The sequence below is a fragment of the Syzygium oleosum genome, unplaced genomic scaffold, assembly GCF_021117445.2.
Source record: "Syzygium oleosum isolate NSW1041296 unplaced genomic scaffold, Sole_v2.1 Sole_v2.08, whole genome shotgun sequence".
NCBI lineage: Eukaryota > Viridiplantae > Streptophyta > Magnoliopsida > Myrtales > Myrtaceae > Syzygium > Syzygium oleosum.
The window spans coordinates 8,938,074-8,963,540 of NW_026607492.1; the positions used below are offsets into that span (position 1 = coordinate 8,938,074).

Below are 25,467 nucleotides of genomic sequence, written 5' to 3' on the forward strand. Positions count from 1 at the left end.
TTACTTGCTGAATTGCCAGTCTCACGTACTCAAAATTAAGGAAAGTTTGTCATTTTTCAGGACATTGCATTTTTCACGTTATGCGTGTCGGTGCTGAGAAACGGATATATTTTCTTATACTGTACGGTAAATTAATGTCTCGAAAACACTCGTTAACATGACCCTTCACGTAATTTAAGATTGCGGATCACGCACAAACAATTAAGAGGGGATGAATTGATTGTCTAAGGAAACTCAAACTTTTTTCGCGAATAATTACCCAATAGTGCGTGCGTCGATGTTGTAGCGACAACCGTGCATGTGCAGAAATAGTTCTCTTCTATCAACATTATACAAAGGGGAGTTTAAGGGAGAGAAGAAAAGCCGAGCATATTTATAGTGGTTCGAATTATCCATTTGGCGTATTCCACTTTTCTAGCTTTAATAGCCTAAATTAATGCTGGCATCTAATAAACGTGTTGCTCCTACACGAAACTCGTGTAGTTTCTTCTGAGGACACTATACTTCCAACCATGCTCAACGACTTTCCTACGTACACCCAGAACTCTATAAAGAAATACAATCAGATATCCACAGCTTTTACACCAAGAATGACCTGGGGATGAACGCTCGGGGGCAAAGGCTAATTTTGTTTGTTTCCCCCCACTCTTACTACTTCTCCTGGGTTGAATTTATAGTTACGAGACCTCAAATGACCATTTGAAATTTAAATTTCACGGGTAGCCATTGATTCTGTAATCTGCAGGAGTAGAATGTAACTCATGCTGCATTGTAGAGATTGTTTATCAAACTGGTCAATTTTACTTCCGTGACAGTCTGTCGTCCTCTAACGCTTTCTTTAATATGGCAATCTATTTTAGTTTTCCACCATTCCTTTATTGACACCTGTAATATCTTTGACGTGTTCACGCCGATTTTGGCGGGTTGGGCAACCCCTCTCGATTGAGGCCACGGCAGGCAACATTGGCTGCCACCACCTCCGCCTCCACCTCCACCTCCACGGACAAAGATTATTTGACTTCCCAAACTCTTTCAACATTGGACTCCAAACCAAGCAAAAAAAAAAACCAAAGGAAAGAGCAAAAAGTCTTTAGACATAACAAGTAGTGGGCAAAATGTTTCAAACATGGCATCCGCCTTTACCAGATGACGACTGGACTGGAAGAAGCAGACGTTCTAGATCGATAGCAACATCATCACGTTGCAGTGCCGCATGACTAGGAAAATCTGGAACCGGGCAGAATCCGAGGACGAAATTACGACGAAATCGACAGCCCCGACTGTTTCTAATCATCTCGAGAAGCCATTTTGGTTGTTTCGTGAAATAACTCACTAATTTTAAAGATCAAGCGAGGCGCGAGTCTAAAAATCTTTGGCGAGTGACCGAAATATGAAATTATTTGTGCTTGATGATGTGGGAATTTTGAAGGGATAATGATACAAATGGACCTTGAACTATGGCCTGATGTGCAATTTGATCTCTAAATATTTAATTTATTCAGTATGGCTCTTGAACTTTAACCCAATATGTAATATGATCCCAGAACTTTCAATTTGTTCAATTTGGTCCGTTGACTTTTGGTACATGTTCAACTTAGTTACTGAATTATATAAAAATGTTCAACATTATCCATCCATTAATACAATTTTAGGGACAACAATGAACTTTTTCAAATAGTCTAGGGATTAAATTGATCAGGGACCACATTAAACAAATGAAAAGTTTAGGGATCACGTTGCATATTCGCTACAGTTCAGGATCATATTGTAAATCAGGTCAAAGTTCAGAAACCATTTGTGTCATTTTCCTAATTTTGAATTAGTACAGCGTGCCTCACGATAAGATTGTGCCTGTCTCCTAACAATTGAATCAATTTCATGTGATTAAAGTCATCAGCTTACCGATATTCAACTTTGTAATCTAACCTCGAAGGAACAAAAAGGTGATCGTTTTGTGTTATATGAACAAAACAAAAATGGGTTTGACCAAAAAAAAAAAAAAACAAAACAAAAATGGGTTCACAGAAAATCTATGCGAAGAAAAGTACCGTCGGATACGAATCATATTGTATGGCCTGGTTGAATCATGTAATCATCATTGGTCCAACTATCCATGCAATTAAAATGCGGAACATACAATATGACATTTCTTGCAATAATTATCAAAAAAGTCATAAATTTATGTATATGACGACCAATTTAATCATAAACTTTTTAATTTGGCTAATTTAGTTCTACGACTGCTGACGATTTGTCAATGTAATCCATTCGATCAATTTTAGAGACACCACGTCATAAATTAGGGACCTGTGTTGGGTAGAGAGCTTGGAAAACTCTTCTATTTTAGAAAGTTTCCCCCACACAGAGTTTGGTTAGCCGCCTACCTGCTCAAGTCCAAAAATTTATACGCACTGTTTCGAGAATTGGCGAGTTTTGATAACAAAGGCTAACCAAATCTCGCGTCGGCCCTAACGATACAGGAAACACGATCTATAACAAAATTTTCTCAATTCAAAAAGGCCGAACTCGGTCAAATCATACGTGCAATCGACAGGTGGTAGACGAAGACGAATGTAATATGGCTCGATGCCAAATTCTCCTTATGCTATTGCAATCAAGATAGTATCCACAACATGTCAATCTTTCTATGTTGGGACTGGAAACGAGAGATCGTACTAAATAAAAAGGGCAATTTCTCTTTGGGTTAATACCACTAAAAGCCCAAAATTAGTACATCTTTGACAAATTTACCCCAACCTAGAATTTATCCTCTGTTAGTTTCCGTTAAATTGGATTAATACAACGAAAAACCACAAATTAGTACACCTGTGATAAACGAAGGGTAAATTTGTCACATGCGTATCGGTTTAGAGTTTTTTTTTTTGGGTAAAAAATTTGGGATTTTTAGTGATAAAAAAATTAGTTCGGAGAAAATTCATCGTGGGCATACTAATTTGAAGTTATTTTGAGATATGATTATTTTTTTTTCCATATTTAGCCCCTCACCCCTGGGCTTGCAAGCCGAGTATTTACTCTCTCTCTCTCTCTCTCTCTCTCTCTCTCTCTTTCTGTGTGTACGGATATGGTTCTAAATCAACGAAAGCAAAATCTAAACTAATCCATTTTAATTATAACTAATTAACCAATTAACCCAAAAAACGAGAAACTGCTCTTCCTCTCCTTTCCCGCGACCCCAACGACCCCGACACCGACAAGAGAGAGAGAGAGAGAGAGAGAGAGAGAGAGAGAGACAGACACATTACACAGAGCGCGCGAGCGACAATTGTCGTGGGTTGACGTCGTTTGCCAAACCGCGTTCCCTCCCACGTCCGAACAAAAACGACCCCGACCTCCTCCTCCTCCACACCACCACCACCACCACAAACCACCACAAACCACCGTCTCTCTCTCTCTCTCTCCCCGCCTCCGCCTCCGCCTCCGCCTCCGCTTCCGCCTCCGCCTCCGCCTCCGCCTCCGCCTCCGCTTCCGCCTCCGCCTCCGCGTCCTCCATGCCGCTCTTCCTCCTCCTCCGCTCCCCGGCTCCCGAATCCCGCCGCGCCCCGTAACCCGCGCAGCGCATTCCCCTCGTCTTCGATCACCCCCGTCCCATCCCATCCCATCCCACCGTGGCTTTCGCGCACGATGATCGGCTCGTTATGCGCTGGCTCCAGAACATCTCCTTCCCCAGCTCCTCCTCCTCTGCCCCTCCCCAGCCGTCCCCTGGATCAGCCTCCTCCTCGCCCACCAAGAAGGACCGCCGCGGCGGCGGGGGCGGGGGCGGCGGCGGGGCCGCCCGCTTCGGGCGGAGGCTCACGCGCCAGGTGAACCTGCGGTACCTGAGCGACCAGGAGATCGACGGGGCGCTCCAGCTGCCCCCGCCGTCCCCCGACGGGAGCTCGCCGGCGGCGGCGGTGGCCCACCCCCTCCCGCTGCCGGAGCTGGCGCTGCTGCTCCGCCGGAAGGAGGGGTTCTCGGGCGCGGGCGCTGAGAGAGGAGACTGTCCACTTCCGTCGCCGGAGGAGGCCGGGGTTAGTAGAGACAGAGAAGGCGATGCGGGCGGCGACGGACCTGGGCCTGCCGCTCGTGTTGGCTGGTAACGACTTTCTCAATACGATCGCTGTGCAATGTGGATTGGATTTCTGGCGTGTAATGTTGATTTGAATGTGTTGACTCGGGTTGGTGTTGGTATTTTATCTTCCTCAAATCAGATTTTCGTTTTCAGCTTGATAGCAGGTCAATTCAGCTTAAGCACAGTTTGATTAGACAGGGTTGGGGTTTGATTTTCGGCTTCGATCATCATCGCGGGTTTGATGTTGATCTCATCTTGGGTGGAGTAGATTACAAGAGCAATTATTTCAATTTTTCCTGATGAATTGGTCAGGGTGACTTCATTGCAAGTTTACAAAAAGCTTTTCCTCACCCTAGGTGAATAATCCCAGTAACTGTACAAGTAATAGATATATAGAATAAAGCATGTGTGGTGGTACTGGATGTCATCATAAGTTCCACCTTTTCTGTCATCATCAAGTAATAGATAATCCGATAAAAGGGGCCTTTTGAAATTGTAAATTGCAATGACATTGAAGTACCTCAACAGACAAGCTCATTTGCAAATGCTGTTTTTGGTGGACCTGAACACAGCAGATGAGACTCTGGGTCAACCTATCATATATGCTGGTATTCCCATAAAAGACAGCAGTTTAACCTTCTCCCAACTTCTTTGCAGCACTGGTTCATACAAAATAAGAAATGACTCGAGCAATTGAATTGCGATTACTGTAATACAAGAATATCCTTTCCCTGCCACCAAAAATCAGAAATTTGAAAGGGCGATTGTCTCAAGATCTTGCTTCTGTTGCTAGGCACTGGTTTGTAGCAAATAATCGCAACGAGAGAGAGAGAGAGAGAGAGAGAGAGAGAGAGAGAGAGAGAGAGAGAGAGAGAGAGAACAATATAATTATGCCGAATATCTTTTTCCATGAGAAAATGGGTTTTTGTTTTTTTTTGTTTTTTTGTTACTGTGAACTCATGTGCATCCCCATGCATGATATGTCGCAGATGCCTGCATTAGTGTATTCTGTGTCTTGCTTGAGCTTTTTATGCACATCTCTGATTATTTATAGCTTATTATGGCTGAATTGCTGATTACCTCCTTTAGACTAAACTTAGTCAACTGTTGCTCTTGTCATTCTATCTACCACAGCTCTCTTGCATACCAGAATGGAAATGAGGTTGTGGAGAATGTCGATGCGGGGCCGTCTACAGCAGTTTGTCTAGATGTAAGAGGTGTAGAAAGATCTGGAGACAATTTCAGGCTCAATGTGCCCACTAGGAGTGTCCCCACTAGCCCTTTCATAAGTCCTGCACTTAGCCCACAAAGAAAGTCACTTGGTGATCTTTTACCATACTACTTAACTCCGAGAGGAAACAATACATGGTCTGCGCCCGAGATGCCAATTGGTTCGCCTTCCCCATCATTCTTGGAGCACAATGGCTCGCCCCTTCCGAGTCCGCAAACAAAAACTCCTCGTCGAAGTTCTAAAAGTTCATGGGGATCAGCATCGCCAATGCATCACAAGTCATCGGTTGAAAACTCTACAGCTTGGCGTGAAAGTAATGTTCAAGCTGGTGTCCACCCTTTACCTCGTCCTCCTGGAGCAGCTTTGCCTTCCCATTCACCTCCCAATGCCCAAGTCACTGTAAAAGCAGAGTCCTTGCCACTAAAAAGTCAATGGAAAAAAGGAAGACTTATTGGACGTGGCACATTTGGAAGTGTTTATGTTGCTAGCAACCGGTATGTTAGTTCTGGCAGTTTTCATGTCCCACTTGTTTTTCTTTTATTTTTCGCAAGTATGGTTGACTGACATACACTTTTCTTGCCTGACAGAGAAACTGGGGCTCTCTGTGCGATGAAGGAAGTTGAGTTATTGCCTGATGATCCAAAATCTGCTGAATGCATGAGGCAGTTAGAGCAGGTAACTTTTGCCATCCGCTAGGGTCCAAATTTATGCTCCTGTGGTCATAATAATTATCTGCTATGAAGGGATTGATTTACCTCATCGTAAACCAAATTTGACAAGTTTAGTTGCCCCTCCCCCAAAAAAGCCATAGACTTTTCTCGTTTGAGATAAAATTGTTTGCTCTTCGGCCTCTTGAATGGAAGAAAAATCTTGTGATCATGAGATTTATCAGGTGGTTCTTATGATCCAACTTTTCATTGAAGTCTATAGTTCATTTGCATACTTGAATATGGAAATGTGTGGGGTTCAAACATCAGTACTAGGCAGGCTTATGTCAAGTTGGGACACTAAAGTTCTTTGGTAATTATTGTTGGTAATACTGTTGATTGTGATTCATTATAAGGAGCAGTACTTTTATGTGCGGTTTGGTTGTCATATCGTGAGATCCACTTGTCACCACAGAGATTATGTTTTTGTCTCTTTAGGGATGATGATAACTGTATTTGCCTTCTCTCCGGACGCATTTAGGACAATGTCTCGTTTTTCTGTTTTCAATTTCTCTTAGAATGGTGTATCTTACATTATCCTCTCGTATCAAATGTCTGTTGCAGGAAATTAAAGTGCTCAGCCGGCTTAAGCATCCAAATATCGTGCAGTATTATGGCAGTGAAATTGTGAGTTATCTTTCAGTCTTATGTGCATGTCCCAGCTTGACATGCATCCATAGAGGTTTTGTTTTAGAACCTAATTTGACTAAGATTTGGATTGACATGTCTTCAAGTGGGTTTTTGTGGAATTTTATTTGACTAAGATAAGATTGAATGTCTTCACATACAGGTTGAGGATCGTTTTTATATATATCTTGAGTATGTTCATCCTGGTTCCATCAACAAATATGTCCGGGATCATTGTGGGGCCATAACAGAATCTGTTGTCCGCAATTTTACTCGCCACATTTTGTCTGGATTGGCTTACTTACATAGTAAGAAGACAATACATAGGTAACTAGATAAGGGTTGAAGCATCTTGAGATCACTTTGATATTGCTATTGGCCTTCTTAAATCCTACACGTCCATTACATTGGAAAACGACGATTAGATTTTCTGCTGTCTGTTGGGGACCTATAGAAACTCTTTGGCCTGTGCAGGGACATCAAGGGAGCTAATTTACTTGTCGATGCATCTGGAATTGTCAAACTTGCTGACTTTGGGATGGCTAAGCACGTAAGCTTCCAGCTCTTAACCACAAGATACAACTATATGCATCTTATTTTGCACCATGGTCTCTTGTTGTCTTATGTCTGATATTAGTTTGTGGCAGGTTATCAATATGAAACTATATATATTTAGACAGATCAAATGTTTGTGAATGATTTTCTTCCTGTTATCTCATTTCGGCTAAAAAAAAAGTCCGTCATGTTGTTCAAAGGGAATAATTCTGTTACTATGTTCAAACCAAACAAGTCATTGGTAGCTATGAAATATTAGTAAGGCCGGCCTTAGCTTGGTTGTTAATCTTATTTTTTATGCTCCTCCAATTACTAGAGAAGTTTTAAATACTTCACAATAACAATCACTAAAACAAATTATTTTGACTTCTATGGTGGAACTTAAGCAATTACTTGATCTTTTTGCTTGCTTTTGAATATGTGAAGCATGGACTGGCTAAAATTACAAGAAAGGAAAAGAAGAATAAAGAACTTGCAAAGCGTGAGTGGCAAAAAAGTTGTGAAGCATGTGTGAAATTGTTTTATGGGTCTGCAAAGGGTTGATTGCTTTGTAGTCCTGTGTCCAAGTAATGAGTTGACATGAGTTGGACATTGGTACTAGGGTTATTGTTAAGAGTTATTTTTGTATATCCTGATGAAAACCATTCAATTTTAATTACTACAGTAGCTACTGTCAGGAATTAGCACTCCATGTTTCATGGGTAACCGAGCTAGCTTTGGCTTCACTGATGTGTATCTTACTTTCCCTTAGCTAACTGGACAAACAGCTGATCTCTCTTTAAAGGGAAGTCCATATTGGATGGCTCCAGAGGTATTTTCTATTTCATGAGCTTTCGTGTAACCTTCTTGTAGCCTGGTTTCTCTGATGCAATTATGTTCTATGCAGCTCATACAGGCTGTGATGCAGAAAGATAATGGCTCCGATCACGCTCTTGCTGTTGATATATGGAGTTTGGGATGCACTATTGTTGAAATGCTCACTGGGAAACCTCCTTGGAGTGGGTTTGAGGGGGTAAGAGCATTGTTTTGTATGGTCCAATAAGCTCTGAACATTGTGGCTTAAAGTGAAAAAGTCAGAGATGCCTAAAGGTCTAAGCTGAAAATGTTAACAGCATAATGGCATCACTTTCTAATAATAATAACAATAATTTATTTTAGTCAGTTGCATTCTGTTTATGTACTTTTGCTGTAAGTTTTAACTAATAACTAAGGTTTGGTTCCAAATTTGTATCAAGACATGAAAAGCTCTCACCCAAACTTGCTAATTTATTTGCATTTCACTGCCATGGCAGAAGTTGGGGTTTCCATCCATGTTTTCAGGCCTTTTCTTCTTCTAATCTTTTTGGCTAAGAGAAACAGCAGCTTTTTATTGCATTTTTTGTTCTGATCTTTTTATGCTGTTAATGACCGCATATTTTATATATAAAAAAAGCCAGACCATAATTTCTACGGTAATGTAAGATGGTACTGAGACATTGGTATTAACCTTAGTTCTGGGCCTTTAAACTCTGTTGAGGATTTTGTTAATGTTTGGTGCACTTTGTAATGCAGTTTCCAGTGTGTATTTGCGTCATAAGCTTTTTGGGTTAGCTTATCCTTAGTCAAGTATCTAATTGCAGGCTGCAGCTATGTTTAAAGCTATGAATAATTCTCCATCAATACCTGAAATATTATCATCTGAGGGAAAGGATTTCCTGCAACGCTGCTTTCGAAGGGATCCAGCTGAAAGGCCTTCAGCAGCCATGCTACTTGAACATCCTTTCCTGAAAAGTTCACAGCAGATAGATGTCCCGTCTCATACTCAAGTGCTGAGCAGAAAATCGACGGTAATCAGCACATTCCACTTCTTGGCCGCGACTCCTAAAACTTTACAAGTAAATAAAAACTGCACAGTAGACCATTGTTCTTAATATCCTGTTGGTGTGGTTTTACAGGATTTATCTCATAGCCCACGAGACCATGTCAAGCATACTGTTGACAAGCTGCCCATCTTGCCAACAGCTGCACAAAGTACAGCATTTAAGGCGGTTATTGACAGGTACAACTCTAGAGGTTAGCCTTCACGCATTCCCTTCCTCCTTACCTGATTTTTTAAACTTTGATATGTAAATGGTTCGTCTATTCTTGCATACTGTTGGTTGCAACTTCCTAATTACTCTTTTTCACCAGTGAGGGTGGCCGACAATCTCATGTTGAGACTTCTGACTTGACACTAGTGTCCCGTTATTCTCCTCGTTCTATCCTCGAGGTGCTTCCCACTTTGTCTCCTCCTCATTCAGATCGAACAGCAAACTATCCCAGTCCATCTTCTAATCGTCTTAGCTCAGTCAAAAGCGGCGCTAAAAAGAATCGACTTTCCAGATGATTTCTTTGGGGAGAGCTGCCCCAATTTTGCTGCAGGTTCTGCTCTTAATTAGGCTCTAATGTACATGGACTCTGTGCATGCGCAAGTAGTTTGCATGCAGCTCAAAGTGTTTGATTTGTAGCTTCCTTGTCTCGTTTTAGAATCAATGACTCCTGAAGTTGTAGATGCTTCATTGCCTTGGAAGTTTTTGACACATTTTAGGAGCAGATCTTGCATCTATTCACTTGCATGGGGCCATCAGCTACAGTTATTGAAGTTGATCTTTTCAACTTGCACTTTCTTGAGGTACTTTCTTCACCTCATCGTGCAACTCATGTAGTGCGGGTGAATCTGTAGATATTAGCTTTCGTGTACAATAGTTCCTTTCAATAGGGATGTTATATCAATTGAAACAGAGCAGCGATTCTTTAAGAGGAATTGATGATGTGAGGCTTGTCTCTTGTACCTGTACAAATTCATTGCATCAAGTTGATGCATAGTCAAACATTATTTGTGAGATTTCTCTGTGAAATCTGACTCGATTATCCACTTAGTGTGGCTGATGAAAAAACAACTAGACGGATGAATTCTTTTGTTTCCTTGCACTCGTCTTAACATCCTAATGTCCTTTACAACTGATAAGGATTCGTAAACATGGGGGATAGACAGTTGCCCGCACCAGGAGAATTTGATCTTCTAGAACTGTGCATTCTCTCTGTCGCTTATATGATGTTGACGATTCCTGTTTGGCTCTCCTCTTGAGAGACTTGATCTTTGAGTCCTTGTTTCTGTCCCGTTATGTTTCTTCTTCACTTACCATATCGCACCTCAACTCTATTGATACAGCCGTCTTACTACTGAACGACGAAGTCTCATACATAGAACCGATATTAACATGTTATCAAAATATATACATCTATATTCTGATAAAAGAACAGGCTAGTAAAAGGATTAGACTACTAAAGTCCACCAGAAAAAAATATACATCTCTAGTGACTAACAAAATTAAATCAAACAACTGTTATTTCAATTTACAACTATCTCAACTTATATCAAAATCCAACTCCCAAAGCTCACCCGTTGAAACTGCTCTCTTGCTATTCATCAGTAGCTGGAGAACCTGAAAACAATTGGGATGAATAGTATGAGCAAATGTTGTTGAAACTGCTCTCTTGCTATTCACTAGTAGCTGGAGAACCTGAAAACAATTGGGATGAATAGAATGAGCAAATGTTGGGAGCGAGCATCATAAGTCAGATACCTTCAATCGAGGAGATCGCAAAGAGAAAGCCCAAATCCAGACCCGTCAATATATCAAGTTGGACCCAGCTTCACTGCAAAACTTAAGCCAATGAGTTATAGGGTAATTATGATATATTAATTACTCCATACGACTTCAATTTTAATATATGACCTTTTATAACTCAATTCACACGTGCAAATATACACACCATTCAGGGATTAGTAAATATTACTTCTAAGCAGATTGAGCATTCACTTTGCACATTTATAGACGGTACTACAAACACATCTATCCAAATCTAGTATGTAATATACAAACAAGATAAAAGATGAGTTATATTACTTCAACAAAACTTAATACATATCATAAATACTCATTCAAATAGTATAAAAGGAAACATTAATAGTCTAGTACATTCGTCTTAATATCAAATTATGGCCACGTTTAATGCCCTGTGACAAGGCCTGCCAAGATTCCCCGTGGTGTAGTTCTCTACCTACATTAGTCGATGGCTTGACCCAAACAGGACGTCTTGAGAACGGTAGTCACACTCACAACCCTTTAATGGGTTTAAATCATAGCGACAAGAGCATAAAGCCATTAATACAATCCTCGGACCAATCACAAAACCATTTCAGAACTCAATTCATAAACTAGTATATAGCCTTATGAAATTCTGTCCATCAAGAAGAACACATTTCATATAGCATTTTTTAAATCATTTCACAAATAATCAATTCCCAAACTATTTCAAGAGATACATTTACTATCCATATTCAAATAATTAAAAGGTCAGTAAATGTTTTATCCAACTTTATCCAACAAATATGTTTTAAAAATCACTTTTTCTTTTTAGTAAATATCATAAATGAGATGCGTCTTTCATAATTTATAACATGCATAATTCCTATCATTTTCAAGAAATGAGTTTACAAATCATAGAAGAGATAAGCACCACTCACTTGAAAATGCAAAATCAAACAACCTCGAGCGGAAAAACTTAAAATTCTATTAATTAAATGAGAAATAAATATCAATATAAAGTAGATAGCTACTTTTACTAAGATTCAAACTAAACTAAGCTAATTTAGTAATAAAACAACTCTAACACGCCAACAAAAAGCTCACCTAAAGTAGAACAACTGCTGCCGCTATGCTATAACAGTTCTCGCGCTTAATTCAAAACGATTCATTTGAACTCTACGGATGCCCATTTCAAGTGGGTTCAGAGTCATTAGAAAGCTAACTCAACAAAGTTGAAAGGAGAACCCTCTTCCGACTCGAAAGATGGCTGGAGACGGGTGAAAACCAATGCTAAATACAGTAGTTCGAATATGGTTCCTATAATGCGCGATAAACTTCAAAATTTCACCTCGACCGAACCGTAATCCCAAAGCGACTGTAAAATCTCATCGTTCCACGACACCCTAAAATTTTTTTACAACATGATTTTACAGGTAACCAGGCAACTTAGAATTCAATACGGTCTGAAATTACAACTTTACTAAGGAGTTCTCCTTAATTCTTACCAGTCACTTCAATCGACGACGTTGTTTTGGCATGTTGAGAGCTTCAGTCTCTTGGGCCCATTTGTTAGATACCCGATGACTGGTGTCACTCTCGCCGAAGTTCTACTCACTTCTTTTCTTAACAGAGGCGGCATGTTTGGTGGAGACAGGAATGGAATCGTTGTTTCAAATCTTTGATGAGGACTACTTGAGCACGGGAATGGCCTAAGGCAATTCCACTGTCTTACCAATTCCTTCTACTATATGAAGGAAGTGACTATGTCTTCGATTGGGTTTTAAAGGCAACCACAGAAGCCACATTTGAAATTCCCCCAAAACACAAAGGATACTTTAACTTTTAAAAAATTATGAAAAGATTGGGAATGACCTTAAATGCCATAACATGTATTTTGAACAATTTTAGGTGTCTCAATTTTTTTTAATAAAGTGTAATTTTATGCTATAAAAGTTAAAAGCTTCAACGAACGCCCGCATTTCCAAGTGTACTCATAATTTATCTCTCTTATACATTGAACATGCATTATTTTGGATTTGGATGTTATTTCTCTATTACGACTCTAGTGATTGTTTTCGGGAAAAATAAAATAAATAGGGATAAACTCAAAGTACTGGAACTCAAGTAGATTGCGTTGCGGTTGAAATTACAAAAGCTTTCATGATTGAAGGAGACAAAAGAAATTCTACCAATATTGCGAAGAGCTTTACTCCATGAGATTATTATTTTGTGTGCAAGATTCTATAAGCCATCTCAAATACATCTAAGGAGCATCTTCACGAACGACGACAGATCATTTTCGGATGTATATATTCCTACTTGTTTCGCCTCTTCCTTTCTTTGGAGAGCCGATATGCAAAGTGACTGAGCGCGTCTGCATTGGTTCCTTCTCCTTCAATCTTTTCGAAGCTACCGGTCTTCAAGTTTACTCTTGACACCGGTTGTTGCAATAGCTTCTGCCCTCTTTCCATGAGCTTCTTTAGATTCTTTGGGGTCGCAACATCAACTGATGATTCTTTGCCGGTCAAGTCGTCGACCTGTTTTGAAGCAACCCACGCAGTCATTAGCCGGTCTAAAGTGCTAAAGTGACGACGTTAATTAAGCCAAACGCGATGTTAATAATCCATCTCATACCTGAATTCGGAGGTAATTTTGCTTGCATTTTAAGAATTGGAAGAAAGTAGATAAGTGTATGTCGACCATATCAGAGCTTGCGTCGTTGAAGATATCGACTAACGGAGTGAAACCATTGTGAAAGATCCAATGGATGAGTCCCCATTTAGATGCCTTGGTTGCATTATACTTCTCTTCACGCTTGGCCGCCCCAGTACCAAGGGATAGCACTAGTATGGGATCGGTCACTCTTAGATTTAGGTCCTCGAACTCTTCATTTAGCAAGAGGGTCTCACTCTCAACGTGGCTCAGAGCAACCAGGGTCTGCAAAACACAAGATTGCATATTGCTACTTCTCTCTGTTCTTGTTTCTTTTGGCCTGGAATATTAACTGGTTGTGATAAGCTTTTTTTTTTGCTAGAAATGGTTGTGATAAGCTTTGTAACAAATGAAACTTGATAATGTTCCCATATAATTAAGAAAAAACTTTGCTTGTACTTTCCTGTCATTAGTCAGATACCAAATTAGGAAATGATAACAGAGTAATGCCATTATTCTTTCATTGTATCGTGGTAATATACCCGGACCCTTGTTCTCGTTTTTGCACTTACGGGATTGTTTGCGGCAACCCCGCCATCAATGAGATCGAACCTACGGGTCTGCCCGCTCTCGTCTTTGGTCTTGAAGTAGTGCGCTGGGAGGTACGTGGGAGCTGCGGAGGTGCCGATGCAAACATCCGCCAACCGCGCATTATCCAGAGGATTCGCTTTTGCCTGTCCCCCATCAATTGTAAGAAACTCAAAAGAAGCATGAGGGAATTCAAATTACGCTGACAGTGCAAGGATCCATATCTATCTAGGGTCTGCGAAATCACGGATTATGGTCAAGTTCGGGCTCTTACGTCTTTGGTGGAAAAGATGACCGGTTGGAAATGCTTGATGTCGAAAGTCGGGATGACGACGTTGGTCAAGGTTTGACTGAGAGTGGTGTCTCCGAGCAAGCCATTGACTATGGATCGCAACTTCTTCCCGTCATACTTTGGCCCCATGAATGCCCGTAAACGCTTTACTGTTGAACTCATCGTGCCACAGCGACTGTTGACAAGTTGAATATAACACGTCAGAAACTTCCTCAAGTCCGGGAAATAGTGAGCAATGATACCAACTTGGTAGTTCATTGATCAATTTTCTTGTAGTTTTTAGCTATCTCTATTATTGCCTTTTACAGTAATAATATTGATAGTAATACCGCTGGTTTGAGCCCTAGCCCGCCGGCCGCGCGGACACCTTGATTATAAAAAAAAAAAAATATTGATAGTAATAATGTCTATATAAATATATAATAACAATCTCTTCTTTGAGAATTGCCTCAAAAAGTGGCACATAGAACTCTAATTTATAGGGAATTGATTATTCTCCTTGCAATGAGTACTTTTCCTTTTGGAAAATTTTATTATTTTCTCCAAAATTAAAATAATGCTGTTGGTTTCATAAAATTTCCCTACGTCATAATAATGACAATTAGAAATTTTCTAATCATTACCGATTCCCGATACTTTACATAATTGATGTACAATATAACGAATTTACACTAAAATATATATTCCAGTTTTATTCAAATGAAAGTTCACGCGGGCATATTACTAGTTTATTTGACAGGCCTTTGAAGTGACTTCTCCATCGTAATTCCTCTTTAGATTATTTCTTGAATGTTCAAGTGACACGAAGTATTATATTTAGAAAAAGAAGAAAAGGGGTTAACATAAGTTACCTTTTCTGAGGAAATATTTTAGGACAATTCTCTAAGTAAAATTTATTAATGTCGCATGCTTCAAACATTGGACGACCGTCCTTATTTGGTGCTGTAATCATGGCCGTCATCAATCCACCCGTGCTTGTCCCTGCAATTATGTCGAAGTAATCTGCAATTCTCTGATGCGGTCCGTCCAATTGCTGTAAATTCCGTCAACTTTAAACCACTGCCACGATCACCACATGACACAAAAAGACTATCCATATACGAGTAAAAGTGCTCATATTGATTCTACCGCTATTTAATATAGCTTCCTAATAGTAATTACAATGCAAAAAGGATGTTGCAACTTTTATAAGATATTTGGCAAACTCTTCGCAACTACAACACCATCAAATTTGTAACAGCTTATAAAGCTACCTCACCCAAATATCACCCAGTTGCCTACATCGACAGGGTGATCGGGATGGGAGATTGCCACACTCAATAGTATACTAGTCGATTGTCATTCGACATTATCATCAAAGAAAACATTGACAAATAAAACAAGTGGGTGCAATTACTTGAAGCTTGCATTCGAGAAAGGCAAGGATTGTGCCGGGAATGATCCCTCTCACGCCGCCTCCATCGATGCTCAAGACCGTCACCATCTTCCCTCTTGGAGATCCACTCGCCATGGACACAACTGAGAAGAGCTCGGCTTAAAAAGAATCAGAACACGACGTGTTGTTTTGCAAATTAATAGCAATTAAGAGATGAATATATGTTGATGGGTTGTAGTATTTATAGCTTGGATGAAACTGGAATTTTCTTGGAAATTGGAATAATGAGCTCTCTCTTGTGCCTAATCAATTATTGATTTGGTGACTTAGTGTTTCTGTTACGCCTTTGTTGATTATTCCTGTCTTTCCATTCACTTTAGTGAAGAAAAGATGGAGCCAATAGAAAAGTTAAGGCATAAAATAAAGTGTTCTCACGCATGTGAATCACGTATATGTGCAGATTCCTAGTACTATAGGTGCTCACTGCTCAGTAACATTCGAGACATAGTTTAAAGCTATGAATTTGGACCCTATCTTTTATCCTGCACACATTATCAAGAAGATAATTTGGTTTTCAAGCTAATATAAATATAATTAATTAACCGTCAATTGTTGTTTTAAACAAAGGGTATGATTGCATCACATTGATCATATGGTTACTGTTAGAGACATTATTAGGTATCTGTTAGTGGTGAAATTGCCGACTAGATCATGCTATGAGAGGCAAGCAACTAGCCCTAAAAATATGAGCTGAAGCGTTTGAGAAGTCTGATTCGCCTTATCAAAGTTTGCACGAACAAACAGCGCAAGATTAGCGAAAAGGGCAGGAACAATTCCTGTACTCTTGTTTGGCCAATTAAAACACTGAACTTGGCATTTTTTTTCACGTTCATCCTTATGTTAACTCGCAGTTAGAAAAGCACTAATGCGGACATTTTCGAGTTAAATCACCTTTTGTCTTCACCTATCCACCCGACGTGACAGGCGACGTGGCAAATCTGGCATCCCAAGTGACATTAAAAGAAAACTGGGGCACAACAGATTCAGCATTCAGGGCATTTGGGGTTGTGGAAAGAAATATGAGGGCTCAAACTCAAATCAGGGTTCTTTCAAAACTGGGGCATTTGAAGCGCGATGGGGGGTGTCGGTTCTTGGTGTGGATTGACCCTGAATTTAGCAGAAGGGCAGTTGAGGTAACATTGAGCTTCGTGATCGTGAAAAGAAGCTATGTGAACAAACTCGAACAACTTAATGGATGAATGTAGATGCTTGACCATCGAAAATAAAGAACTAACTGATCAAGCAAATTGCATATCTGAAGACCAAGAAACTGGTAGTGGATGGGCAAGAGACAGGAGATACTAGAAACAGCTATGGCGTAGGAAAGTAAATTTGGAAGTGATTACACTTGCAACGTGTATTGGGTTTATTCTGATTTGTTTGGATGAGTGCAATATCTAGGTGATTACAATGTGGAGGGCAACCGTACTTTTTGCTAGCTAGGAGAAGGAAAATGTCTCGGTGATTAGGATGTGGAGAGTGGCTGTGTTTTTTTATTTTTATTTTTTTCTGGGAGAAAAGATATATTCGTCTTGTCAGGAAAATATGTGTAGGAATATGGTAGTGTAATTTGTTAGAAATTAACCAAATTCATATATGTCAAGACTATCGATCAACTACCGAGTTGTCGATTCAATGGAGAAGTTGTCAATATTAATGGCTATCGATCGGTTATCTCGTTGCCGATATTCCAGAATTAATGTCGATGACTATTCTGTGCATGAGTCAAATAGAGTCTTTATTGTAGTGTTATTTTCAAGAAATATTTTTATGACTTGACTATTATCAATATTTTGTAAATTCCCAGGAAACTATGTCCTTGGAATGTTAGATGTATTAAGTGTAAGAGTCATGTATCAAGTCTATATATGGCGAGTCTTGTAATTGTTTTTGATGAGGTAAAAAATAAGAAAGAAAACCAAAAGCCTATTAGCCTCCTTCTCTCCCTTGAGTTGTGAGTGCTTAATCTTAAAATTTATCACATCAAATTTGGTATCAGAGCACACGGTTTGTGATCATGGCCTCAACAAACACTTAGCTTCCTCTTCAATACACTCGTCTTACCAAAGAAAATTATGGTAATTGGGCTGCTAGAATGAAAGCTCTACTTGGCGCCTATAGTACGTGGGAGGTTGTCAACACAGGCTATGATGATCCAGAAGACGAAGCCACGTTGAATGAAAACCAGAGGAATACTTTCGAGAAAGTTTGAGCAAAAGATCAATATGCCCTGTCAATCATCTATCAAGCTTTAGATGATTCGATGTTCGAGAAGGTGTCGAGCGCAACTACTTCTAAGGAAGCATGGGAGATCCTTCACAACACACACCAAGGAGTACAAAAAGTTCAGAAGATTCGCCTTCAAACTTTGAGAGGTGAATTTGAGGCAATCCACATGAAAGAATTTGAATGATTGCTGATTATTTCAAAAGAGTTTTGGCGTTTGTCAACCAAATGAAAAGAAATGGTGAAGATGTTCCAGATGTTCGAGTTGTCGAAAAGATTCTTCGGTCCTTAGACAAAAAGTATGATCACATTGGCGTTGCAATCGAAGAGTCCAAAGACGTGGATGCCATGACGATCGATGAGCTTTTAGGTTCATTGCAAGTCCATGAAGAAAGATTCAGAAGAAACAAGCATGAGCCGGTGGAGGACATACTCCAAACTTGGTTGACCATCCGAGACAAGAAGGAGCAAAGTAAAAATTCCGTACAAACTTGAGGGACTAATCAAGATTGTGAATGAGGCCGAGGCCGAGGTCAGTTTCAAGGAAGAGGTTGTGGACGAAGCAGAGGAGACTACTTGAAATAACAGTAGATACCAAAATCAAAGATGTGCTCGTGGAAGAGGACAGAACTCGAGAGGGCAATGGTATGATAAATCCAAAATTCGATGTTATCATTGCAATAAACTTGGCCATTATGCTTCCGACTGTTGGAACAAAGAAAGTAGTGGAGCAGACGTAAAGGCAAACTTGGTGAATGATGCCGAGCAAGTTCTTTTATTGGCATTCAAAGAAGATGACGGTGGCCAAAAAGATACGTGGTACTTGGATACCGGTACAAGCAACCACATGTGCAGGCGAAAGGAGATGTTTGCCGAGTTAGATGAGACAGTCAAAGAGAAAGTCTCGTTCATTGATAATTCTAAAATTCTTGTCGAAGACAAATGTACAATTCTGATTTGTTTAAAGAATGATGCACATTGGTTTATTACTAATGTTTATTATTATTATATTATATCTCGAGTTTGAGCCGTTTACGGAACCCCACCCGATTAGATAAATATTGAAGATTGATCGTGTTGATATCTCTTGGGCACAAAGGAGAAGATAAGCACTCACTCTTTGACCGGTTTGACTGATCAAGGGAAGTGCAAAAGAAAAAAAAAGAATTCAAGGGTTTTGTTTTATAATTCACCAACCCTACAGTAGCTCTTGAAGAGGAGCGCCGCATGAAGAACAAGGAATAAGAAGCAGACGTCCGTTCCTCCTTCAGGGGGAAGAGCCACTCGAAGAGGAGACCAAAACGCACGACGTCTTTGGTTTTTTCTGCCGCACGAACGTGATCACAGTGATTTTGTGCTCTGAGTATTATATCCATTTGAGTTGTTTATTTGTAAACACTTGGAGTTTGAATTTAATCTAGGTGTGGGAAACACTCGAGCATGTGAGTGAACGATTATAACTTGGATTCTCCGATTATTAGTGGGTTATGTGCTGTTGGCTCTCCCCATGGATGTAGGTATCGATACGTTCGATTGAACCACGTAAATCTTGGGTGTTTATTATTCCTAGTTTATTTCTCTAGCGATTTTCGCATTGACTTAACTTGCGAGATTCGGGTTAGCTTCCACATTTGTTAATATTACAACAATTATGTACCAAAGATGTCAAGCAATATCTTGAGTTTGGGACAACTTTTGGAGAAAAGGCTATATTGTCCACATGAAAGATCTTAGCCTTGTGCTAAGAGACCAAAATAGTAAACTAATTGCAAATGTGAAGATGTCGAAGAACATGATGTTTACTCTCAATAGAAAGAATGAAATGTCTCGATACTTAAATGCCTGCATGGATGATCCTTCATGGCTGTGGCATTTAGGTTCGAGCATCTCAATTTTGGTGGACTCAATTTACTTTCGCGCAAGAAGATGGTTTATGGCCTACCGCATATTGATTATCCTGATCACTTATGTGAAGGGTGTGTCATCGGCTAGCATTCCAGAACTAGCTTTCTAAAGGAAGCAACTTGTCGAGCAAAGAAGCCACTTGAGTTGATCTAATTTGTGTGGCCCAATCACTCCTCAATCATATGGTAATCATTGATATTTTGTTACTTTTATTGATGATTTTACTCGAAAAACTTGGGTGTATTTCTTGAAGAAAAATTCAGAAGTGTGAGGATCATGGTATAAGGATTGATCAAGGAGGAGAATTCACTTCAACCATATTTAACAAATTTTGTGAGGATCATGGTATTCAGCGTTTCTTAACGGCTCCATATTCTCCTAAACAAAATGGCGTGGTTGAACGAGAAAACAGAACCATTCTCGATATGGTTTGCAGCATGATGAAAATCAAAAATTGGCCGAAGGAGCTTTGGGGTGAAGCTATTATATGTACTGTCTATCTACAAAATAGATGTCCCACATATGGACTTGAAGGCTTAACTCCACAAGAGGCATGGAGTGGGAGAACACCAAATGTTTTGCACTTGAGAATTTTCTGAAGCGTTGCCTATGCTCATGTCTTGGGACAGAAAAGATCAAAGTTGGAAGATAAGAGCAAAAAGCTCATTTTTATCGGGTACGATTCCTCATCCAAAGCCTAAGCAGAGATATCAAGTTCGATGAAGATTGGATGTAGGAAGAAAATTCAAAAGATGAAGTGAATGCTCGTGATGATTCGAGCCAAATGGAGTTGAAGGATCACTCTTCACCTTCTTTTCCAATATTTTCTTCAAGTTCATCACCACCAACTTCTTCAAATGGTGTTGATGAATCATTAGTGCCAAGATCGAGGAGATTGTCTGAGATTTATGAAGCTACTAATGAGCTTCGCCTTGTATATCTTCTTGCAGATTGTGAGCAACTTGTCCATGATGATGCTGTCAAAGAAGAAAAATGGAGGAAAGCCATGAATGAAGAAATTGAAGCCATTGAGAAGAATCAAACATGGGAGTTTGCTGATCTTCCAAAGGACAAGAAACTGATCGATGTCAAATGGGTGTATAAGACAAAAAAGAACGAGAAAGGAGAAGTGACAAGGTACAAGGCTATATTAGTTGCGAAGGGGTACAAGCAAAAGGCCGGAATCGACTATGATGAAGTTTTTGCCCCTGTTATTCGCATAGAAACAATTAGATTAATCATCTCTATTGCTGCTCAAAATGATTGGCGAATTTATTAAATGGATGTCAAATCAACATTTTTAAATACATCCTTGATGAAGAGATTTATATTGAGCAATCTGAGGGATTTATTGTGAGAGGTCATGAAGACAAAGTGCTGAGGTTTAAGAAATCTCTCTATGGGCTTAAACAAGCACCGAGAGCATGTAATTCCATAATTGATGACTATTGCAAGGCCAATGGCTTTTCTCAATGTCCATATGAGCATGCACTTTATCTAAAACATGAAGAAAGTGATGTTCTATTGGCTTGTTTATATGTCGATGACCTTGTTTTTTCAGCAAAGGCATTGATGGTGAAGGAATTTGAGATGACTGACAATGGTCTCATGAATTAGTTCCTTGGCATCGAAGTGAAGCAAAGTGCAGATAGGATTTTTATTTCCCAAAAATGATATGCAGAAAATATTCTTGAAAAATTCAACATGAATAACTGTACACCAGTCAAAACATCGATGGAGTGCGGAACCAAGCTTTCAAAGTTTGATGAAGGTGTCGATGTTGATTCAACGTATTATAGAAGCTTGATCAGGAGCTTGAGATATTTGACATGTACGAGACCAGATATCATGTACAGTGTTGGAATTGTGAGTCGGTATATGGAGAAACCGAAGTCATCTCATCTTAAAGTTGCAAAAAGGGTACTTTGCCACATCAAAGGTACTATTGCTCATGGATTACACTACTATCAATCTAAATCCTTCCAGCTTAGAGCTTATTCAGACAGTGATTATGGTGGAGACATCGATAATTGAAAAAGCACTATAGGCTTTGTACTTTTCTTGTGTGATACCGCTTCCACGTGGTCATAAAAAGTGCAACCAAGTGTTACTCTGTCGACATACGGAGCTGAATATGTAGCTACATCTTCATGCGTTTGTCATGCAATATGGTTGAGGAGACTATTCAAAGAAATTGATATGGAGCAAGAGCCAAAAAAAGCAACGGAGATCTTTCTTGATAATAATTCTGCTATTGCCTTGGCGAAAAATCCAATTTTTCATGAACGAAGCAAACATATCGATGTTCGATATCATTTCATTCAAGAACAAGTGAGAGAGAAGGAGATTGAAGTATCACATGTGAAGAACAGATATCAAGTATCTGACATTTTTACGAAACCTCTCAAGATCGATGTTTTTCAGAATTCAAGAGTTTGCTTGGAATGGTTGATGGAAGAGAACTTGGTTTAAGGGAGAGTATTAGAAATTAAACCAAATTCATAAATGTCAAGACTATCGACCATCTACTGAGTTGTCGATTCAATGGAGAAGTTGTCGATATTAATGGTTGTTGATCGGTTACCTTGTTGTCGATATTCCATAATTAATGTCGATGATTGTTCGGTGCATTAGTCAAATAGAGTCTTTATTGTAGTGTTGTTTTCAAGAAGTATTTTTATGACTTGACTATTCGTGTTTCTAGGGTTAATCAATGTTTTGTAAGTTCCCAGGAAACTATGTCCTTGAAATGTTAGATGTATAAAGTGTAAGAGTTATGTATCAAGTCTATATATGGCGAGTCTTGTAATTGTTTCTGATGAGGTAAAAATAAGAAAGAAAACCAGAAACCTATTAGCCTCCTTCTCTCCCTCGAATTGTGTGAGTTTTGAGTGTTTCACCTTAAAATTTATCCCATCATAATGATCATGATGAATTGACAATGAGTGTTTTGGAATGTATTTGAAGCTTTGTAGTTACGATGAGAAGCCGTTTATAAAGCATTTTGTATGTTTTGTGTAGAGTTTGGTGATTTCAGATTGAAAAAAATGCATAATATTACAAAATAAAGCATCAACGAACACAATCTCAAGCATCTAAGAGTAACATGCAATACTGAGTAAGCCACGTCTACAATACTTAGGTGTGCCTGAGAACATACATTTGTCAAAAAACTAGATTACACCAATCTGCTCTAGCAGAATCCAGTAATTCAAAATAGCGGATCACACTAATCTGCTAACAAGCACCAGTCAACTTAAAGACGCCGGTTAACTAAAATATAAAAACACCAGCCAACCTAGAGAAGCCTTAAACTTCATATCGTAGCAACACATCCCAAAAAAAATTCAAAATGCAGTAAGCGTTCAGCTTAGGCTCATCCTTCTGCATCCTTCAACTTCATTTTCCTGCTTGTTCTTGTTGGTGGTCCTTGGTGGAGTCCCTTTCTTGTCCTTGAACGTGGCATTCGGTTGAGGAGACGACCTTGTTGCTCCAGCTTCATCACCATTTCCAACAATGTCATGGGTATCCATAGTTATAGGAGATGAACTCAATGGTCCAATTGATGATTGAGATGCTTTATTGGAGCTCATCTTGGACCTCAGTCGAGATGATGGCCTTGCTGGTGTAGCACTCCCGACACAGCTTTTGATAATGCTTCATTGGGTAGATGAACTTGTTACTGTTGAATTTGGTCCTACAATAGGCATCTCTTCAAGCTCTTCTAAAAACGCTGGTGCTCTCCCTTTCTTCGTTACTATGATTGAATCCCTTACCATCTGCAATCAATATAACATCAATTAGATCAGCAGATGTGGCAGCTTTGATGAATTAGTATATATATATATAACTTTCCAAAATTAGTATACTTACAGTGTCTCAGATGTAATGATTTTGCAACTCTTCTTCTGGGAATTATTGTGATATTCTTGTTGGCTGTCATTGACACGGAAATGATTCTTTGACCTTTAGTTCCAGGCTATAAAGTAATTCATATGTAAGATGTAGGTTAAATATTTGGTGAGATTAGTATTGCGAAGAGAAAAAATAAGTGCTTACATTGAGAATTTGAAGTCCATTTTTGAGGTTGGTGTAGATGACATATCCCAGCACTCTTGTCTTCGGTGGGACTTCTGTAATATATTGCATCAGTCTTTCGAAGTAAACTTCACGGCAAGGGGGAAAAGTATCGAAGTATGCCAATTTAATACCTTGCTCCCATATGCCTTTCCTTTATGATGCATCAATGCCTTTCTTTTATCATGTACCAAAGAAAGGTCTGTCAAAAGTAATAGCTGAGAAAACAATGAAAAATGAGGACCCAGATCTTACACTATACTTTGGTCTAACAAACATACCTCAGATCCAACACTTGTACCTATGTTTATCTATTGTAGCAAGACAATTTTTCTCCTCAGTCAGCTGGGCTCTTGTAGCCACATTGGTCTGTCAAATATATCTGACTTAGAAATACCTAAAGCTGTTAAACTGACAATATGTATAGCTGGAATTTAATACTGAACAAACAATTAATACCTGTGCACTTATATCATATACATCAATATTATTGGATTTTACTCACCAATGACAGAATCACTATGTTTCCCCTTTGATTTCCCCTTCATCTGCACAGAAGCACAAATGCAATTGTCAAAATTACAGAACAAACTATATAATATATGTGAAGTCAGAGAGTTGTTCCTACCCGTTTCTTCTTTTTATTCTTGGGACAAGTCAGTTAGTTGTGCCCCTTCTTATATCATACTTGACATGTGATTGGGGTGCCTTTTCTGGAAACTTTTCCAACCTCTCTGACTCCCCTTGCTCCTTGATCCTCATCTTCTTTTTGGGCCTTCCTAATTAGAGGTACAATCATAGGTTGCTTATCATTTGCACGCTACATTGAGTCTTAAAGGCCCTAAAACATGCTAGTATGTCTTCAAAAACATTTCTTTACTGTACCAATGGCAAACATAATTCTCAATTTCATCCCTTTTGTGCTATATGGCCCAGACTGCATGGGGGCATGGAATGCCATTCAAAACCTAACTCCTACAAGACAATGTCTTCTTTCTCATATCAACCATGAATCTATCTTGTTTATATGTTACTTCATACCCTAATTCACCATTTTGAACTATGTGACAATATGAACTTTCCCTTATCTCGAGCAAAATCCTAGGCCCTAGATTCCCACCACACCACCGCCCCCCCCCGCCCCTCCCTTCTTCTTCCGCTTTTCACATCACTGTCGCTTACAAAGCATTTTGTTGAAACTCTTAGCCTGATGTCTTTTAGCATTGAGAAAACTGTCACGCCCCGCACCCTAATCCCCTAGGTTCGGGTGCGCGACACCCCTCTTACATAGGTCATTTAATTGCGACGTTCCAGGAGGCATCGCCGACCCATTGCGTTAACTAACGAGTAAGCACATGCGGAAGCAAATTCTAATATCACCCAACCAAACAGCATAACAGGGATAGCATAAGAAACACATTCACCAAAAACATGCTTCATATATATATGCATCAAAATGATCGGATGTTAGCAAAATACAAACCCGTAACTA

The 25,467-nt window shown here is 39.5% G+C and overlaps 2 protein-coding genes and 1 long non-coding RNA gene across 7 annotated transcripts; 1 reads left to right on the plus strand and 2 right to left on the minus strand.

The window, feature by feature from the left end:
- The first annotated feature begins 3,462 nt into the window (after positions 1-3,462).
- LOC115662898 (mitogen-activated protein kinase kinase kinase 5) lies at positions 3,463-9,971 on the plus strand. 4 transcript variants are annotated; one of them, XM_056313953.1, is made up of 12 exons: positions 3,463-4,093; positions 5,204-5,794; positions 5,888-5,975; positions 6,572-6,634; positions 6,798-6,961; positions 7,109-7,184; positions 7,941-8,000; positions 8,076-8,201; positions 8,809-9,015; positions 9,124-9,227; positions 9,359-9,589; positions 9,695-9,971. In XM_056313953.1, exons 1-11 carry the CDS (start codon positions 3,657-3,659, stop codon positions 9,552-9,554), a joined length of 2,112 nt encoding a protein of 703 aa, XP_056169928.1. In that variant the 5' UTR covers positions 3,463-3,656; the 3' UTR covers positions 9,555-9,589; positions 9,695-9,971. The 4 variants fall into 4 exon arrangements, with proteins under 4 accessions (XP_056169928.1, XP_056169929.1, XP_030440844.2 ...); XM_056313954.1 differs by having other exon boundaries at positions 9,756-9,971; XM_030584984.2 differs by having other exon boundaries at positions 9,359-9,971.
- Positions 9,972-12,911: 2,940 nt separating this feature from the next.
- LOC115662899 (patatin-like protein 2) lies at positions 12,912-15,971 on the minus strand. 2 transcript variants are annotated; one of them, XM_056313958.1, is made up of 6 exons: positions 15,729-15,971; positions 15,184-15,365; positions 14,315-14,507; positions 13,995-14,186; positions 13,435-13,737; positions 12,912-13,337 (listed from the first exon to the last, which is right to left on the minus strand). In XM_056313958.1, exons 1-6 carry the CDS (start codon positions 15,840-15,842, stop codon positions 13,116-13,118), a joined length of 1,206 nt encoding a protein of 401 aa, XP_056169933.1. In that variant the 5' UTR covers positions 15,843-15,971; the 3' UTR covers positions 12,912-13,115. The 2 variants fall into 2 exon arrangements, with proteins under 2 accessions (XP_056169933.1, XP_030440845.1); XM_030584985.2 differs by having other exon boundaries at positions 14,025-14,186; positions 15,729-15,965.
- A 7,119-nt stretch (positions 15,972-23,090) lies between these two features.
- LOC130138850 (uncharacterized) lies at positions 23,091-23,976 on the minus strand. Its single transcript, XR_008817127.1, has 2 exons — positions 23,772-23,976; positions 23,091-23,677 (listed from the first exon to the last, which is right to left on the minus strand). It is a non-coding gene; the product is annotated as an uncharacterized LOC130138850 (long non-coding RNA).
- Positions 23,977-25,467: the final 1,491 nt, after the last annotated feature.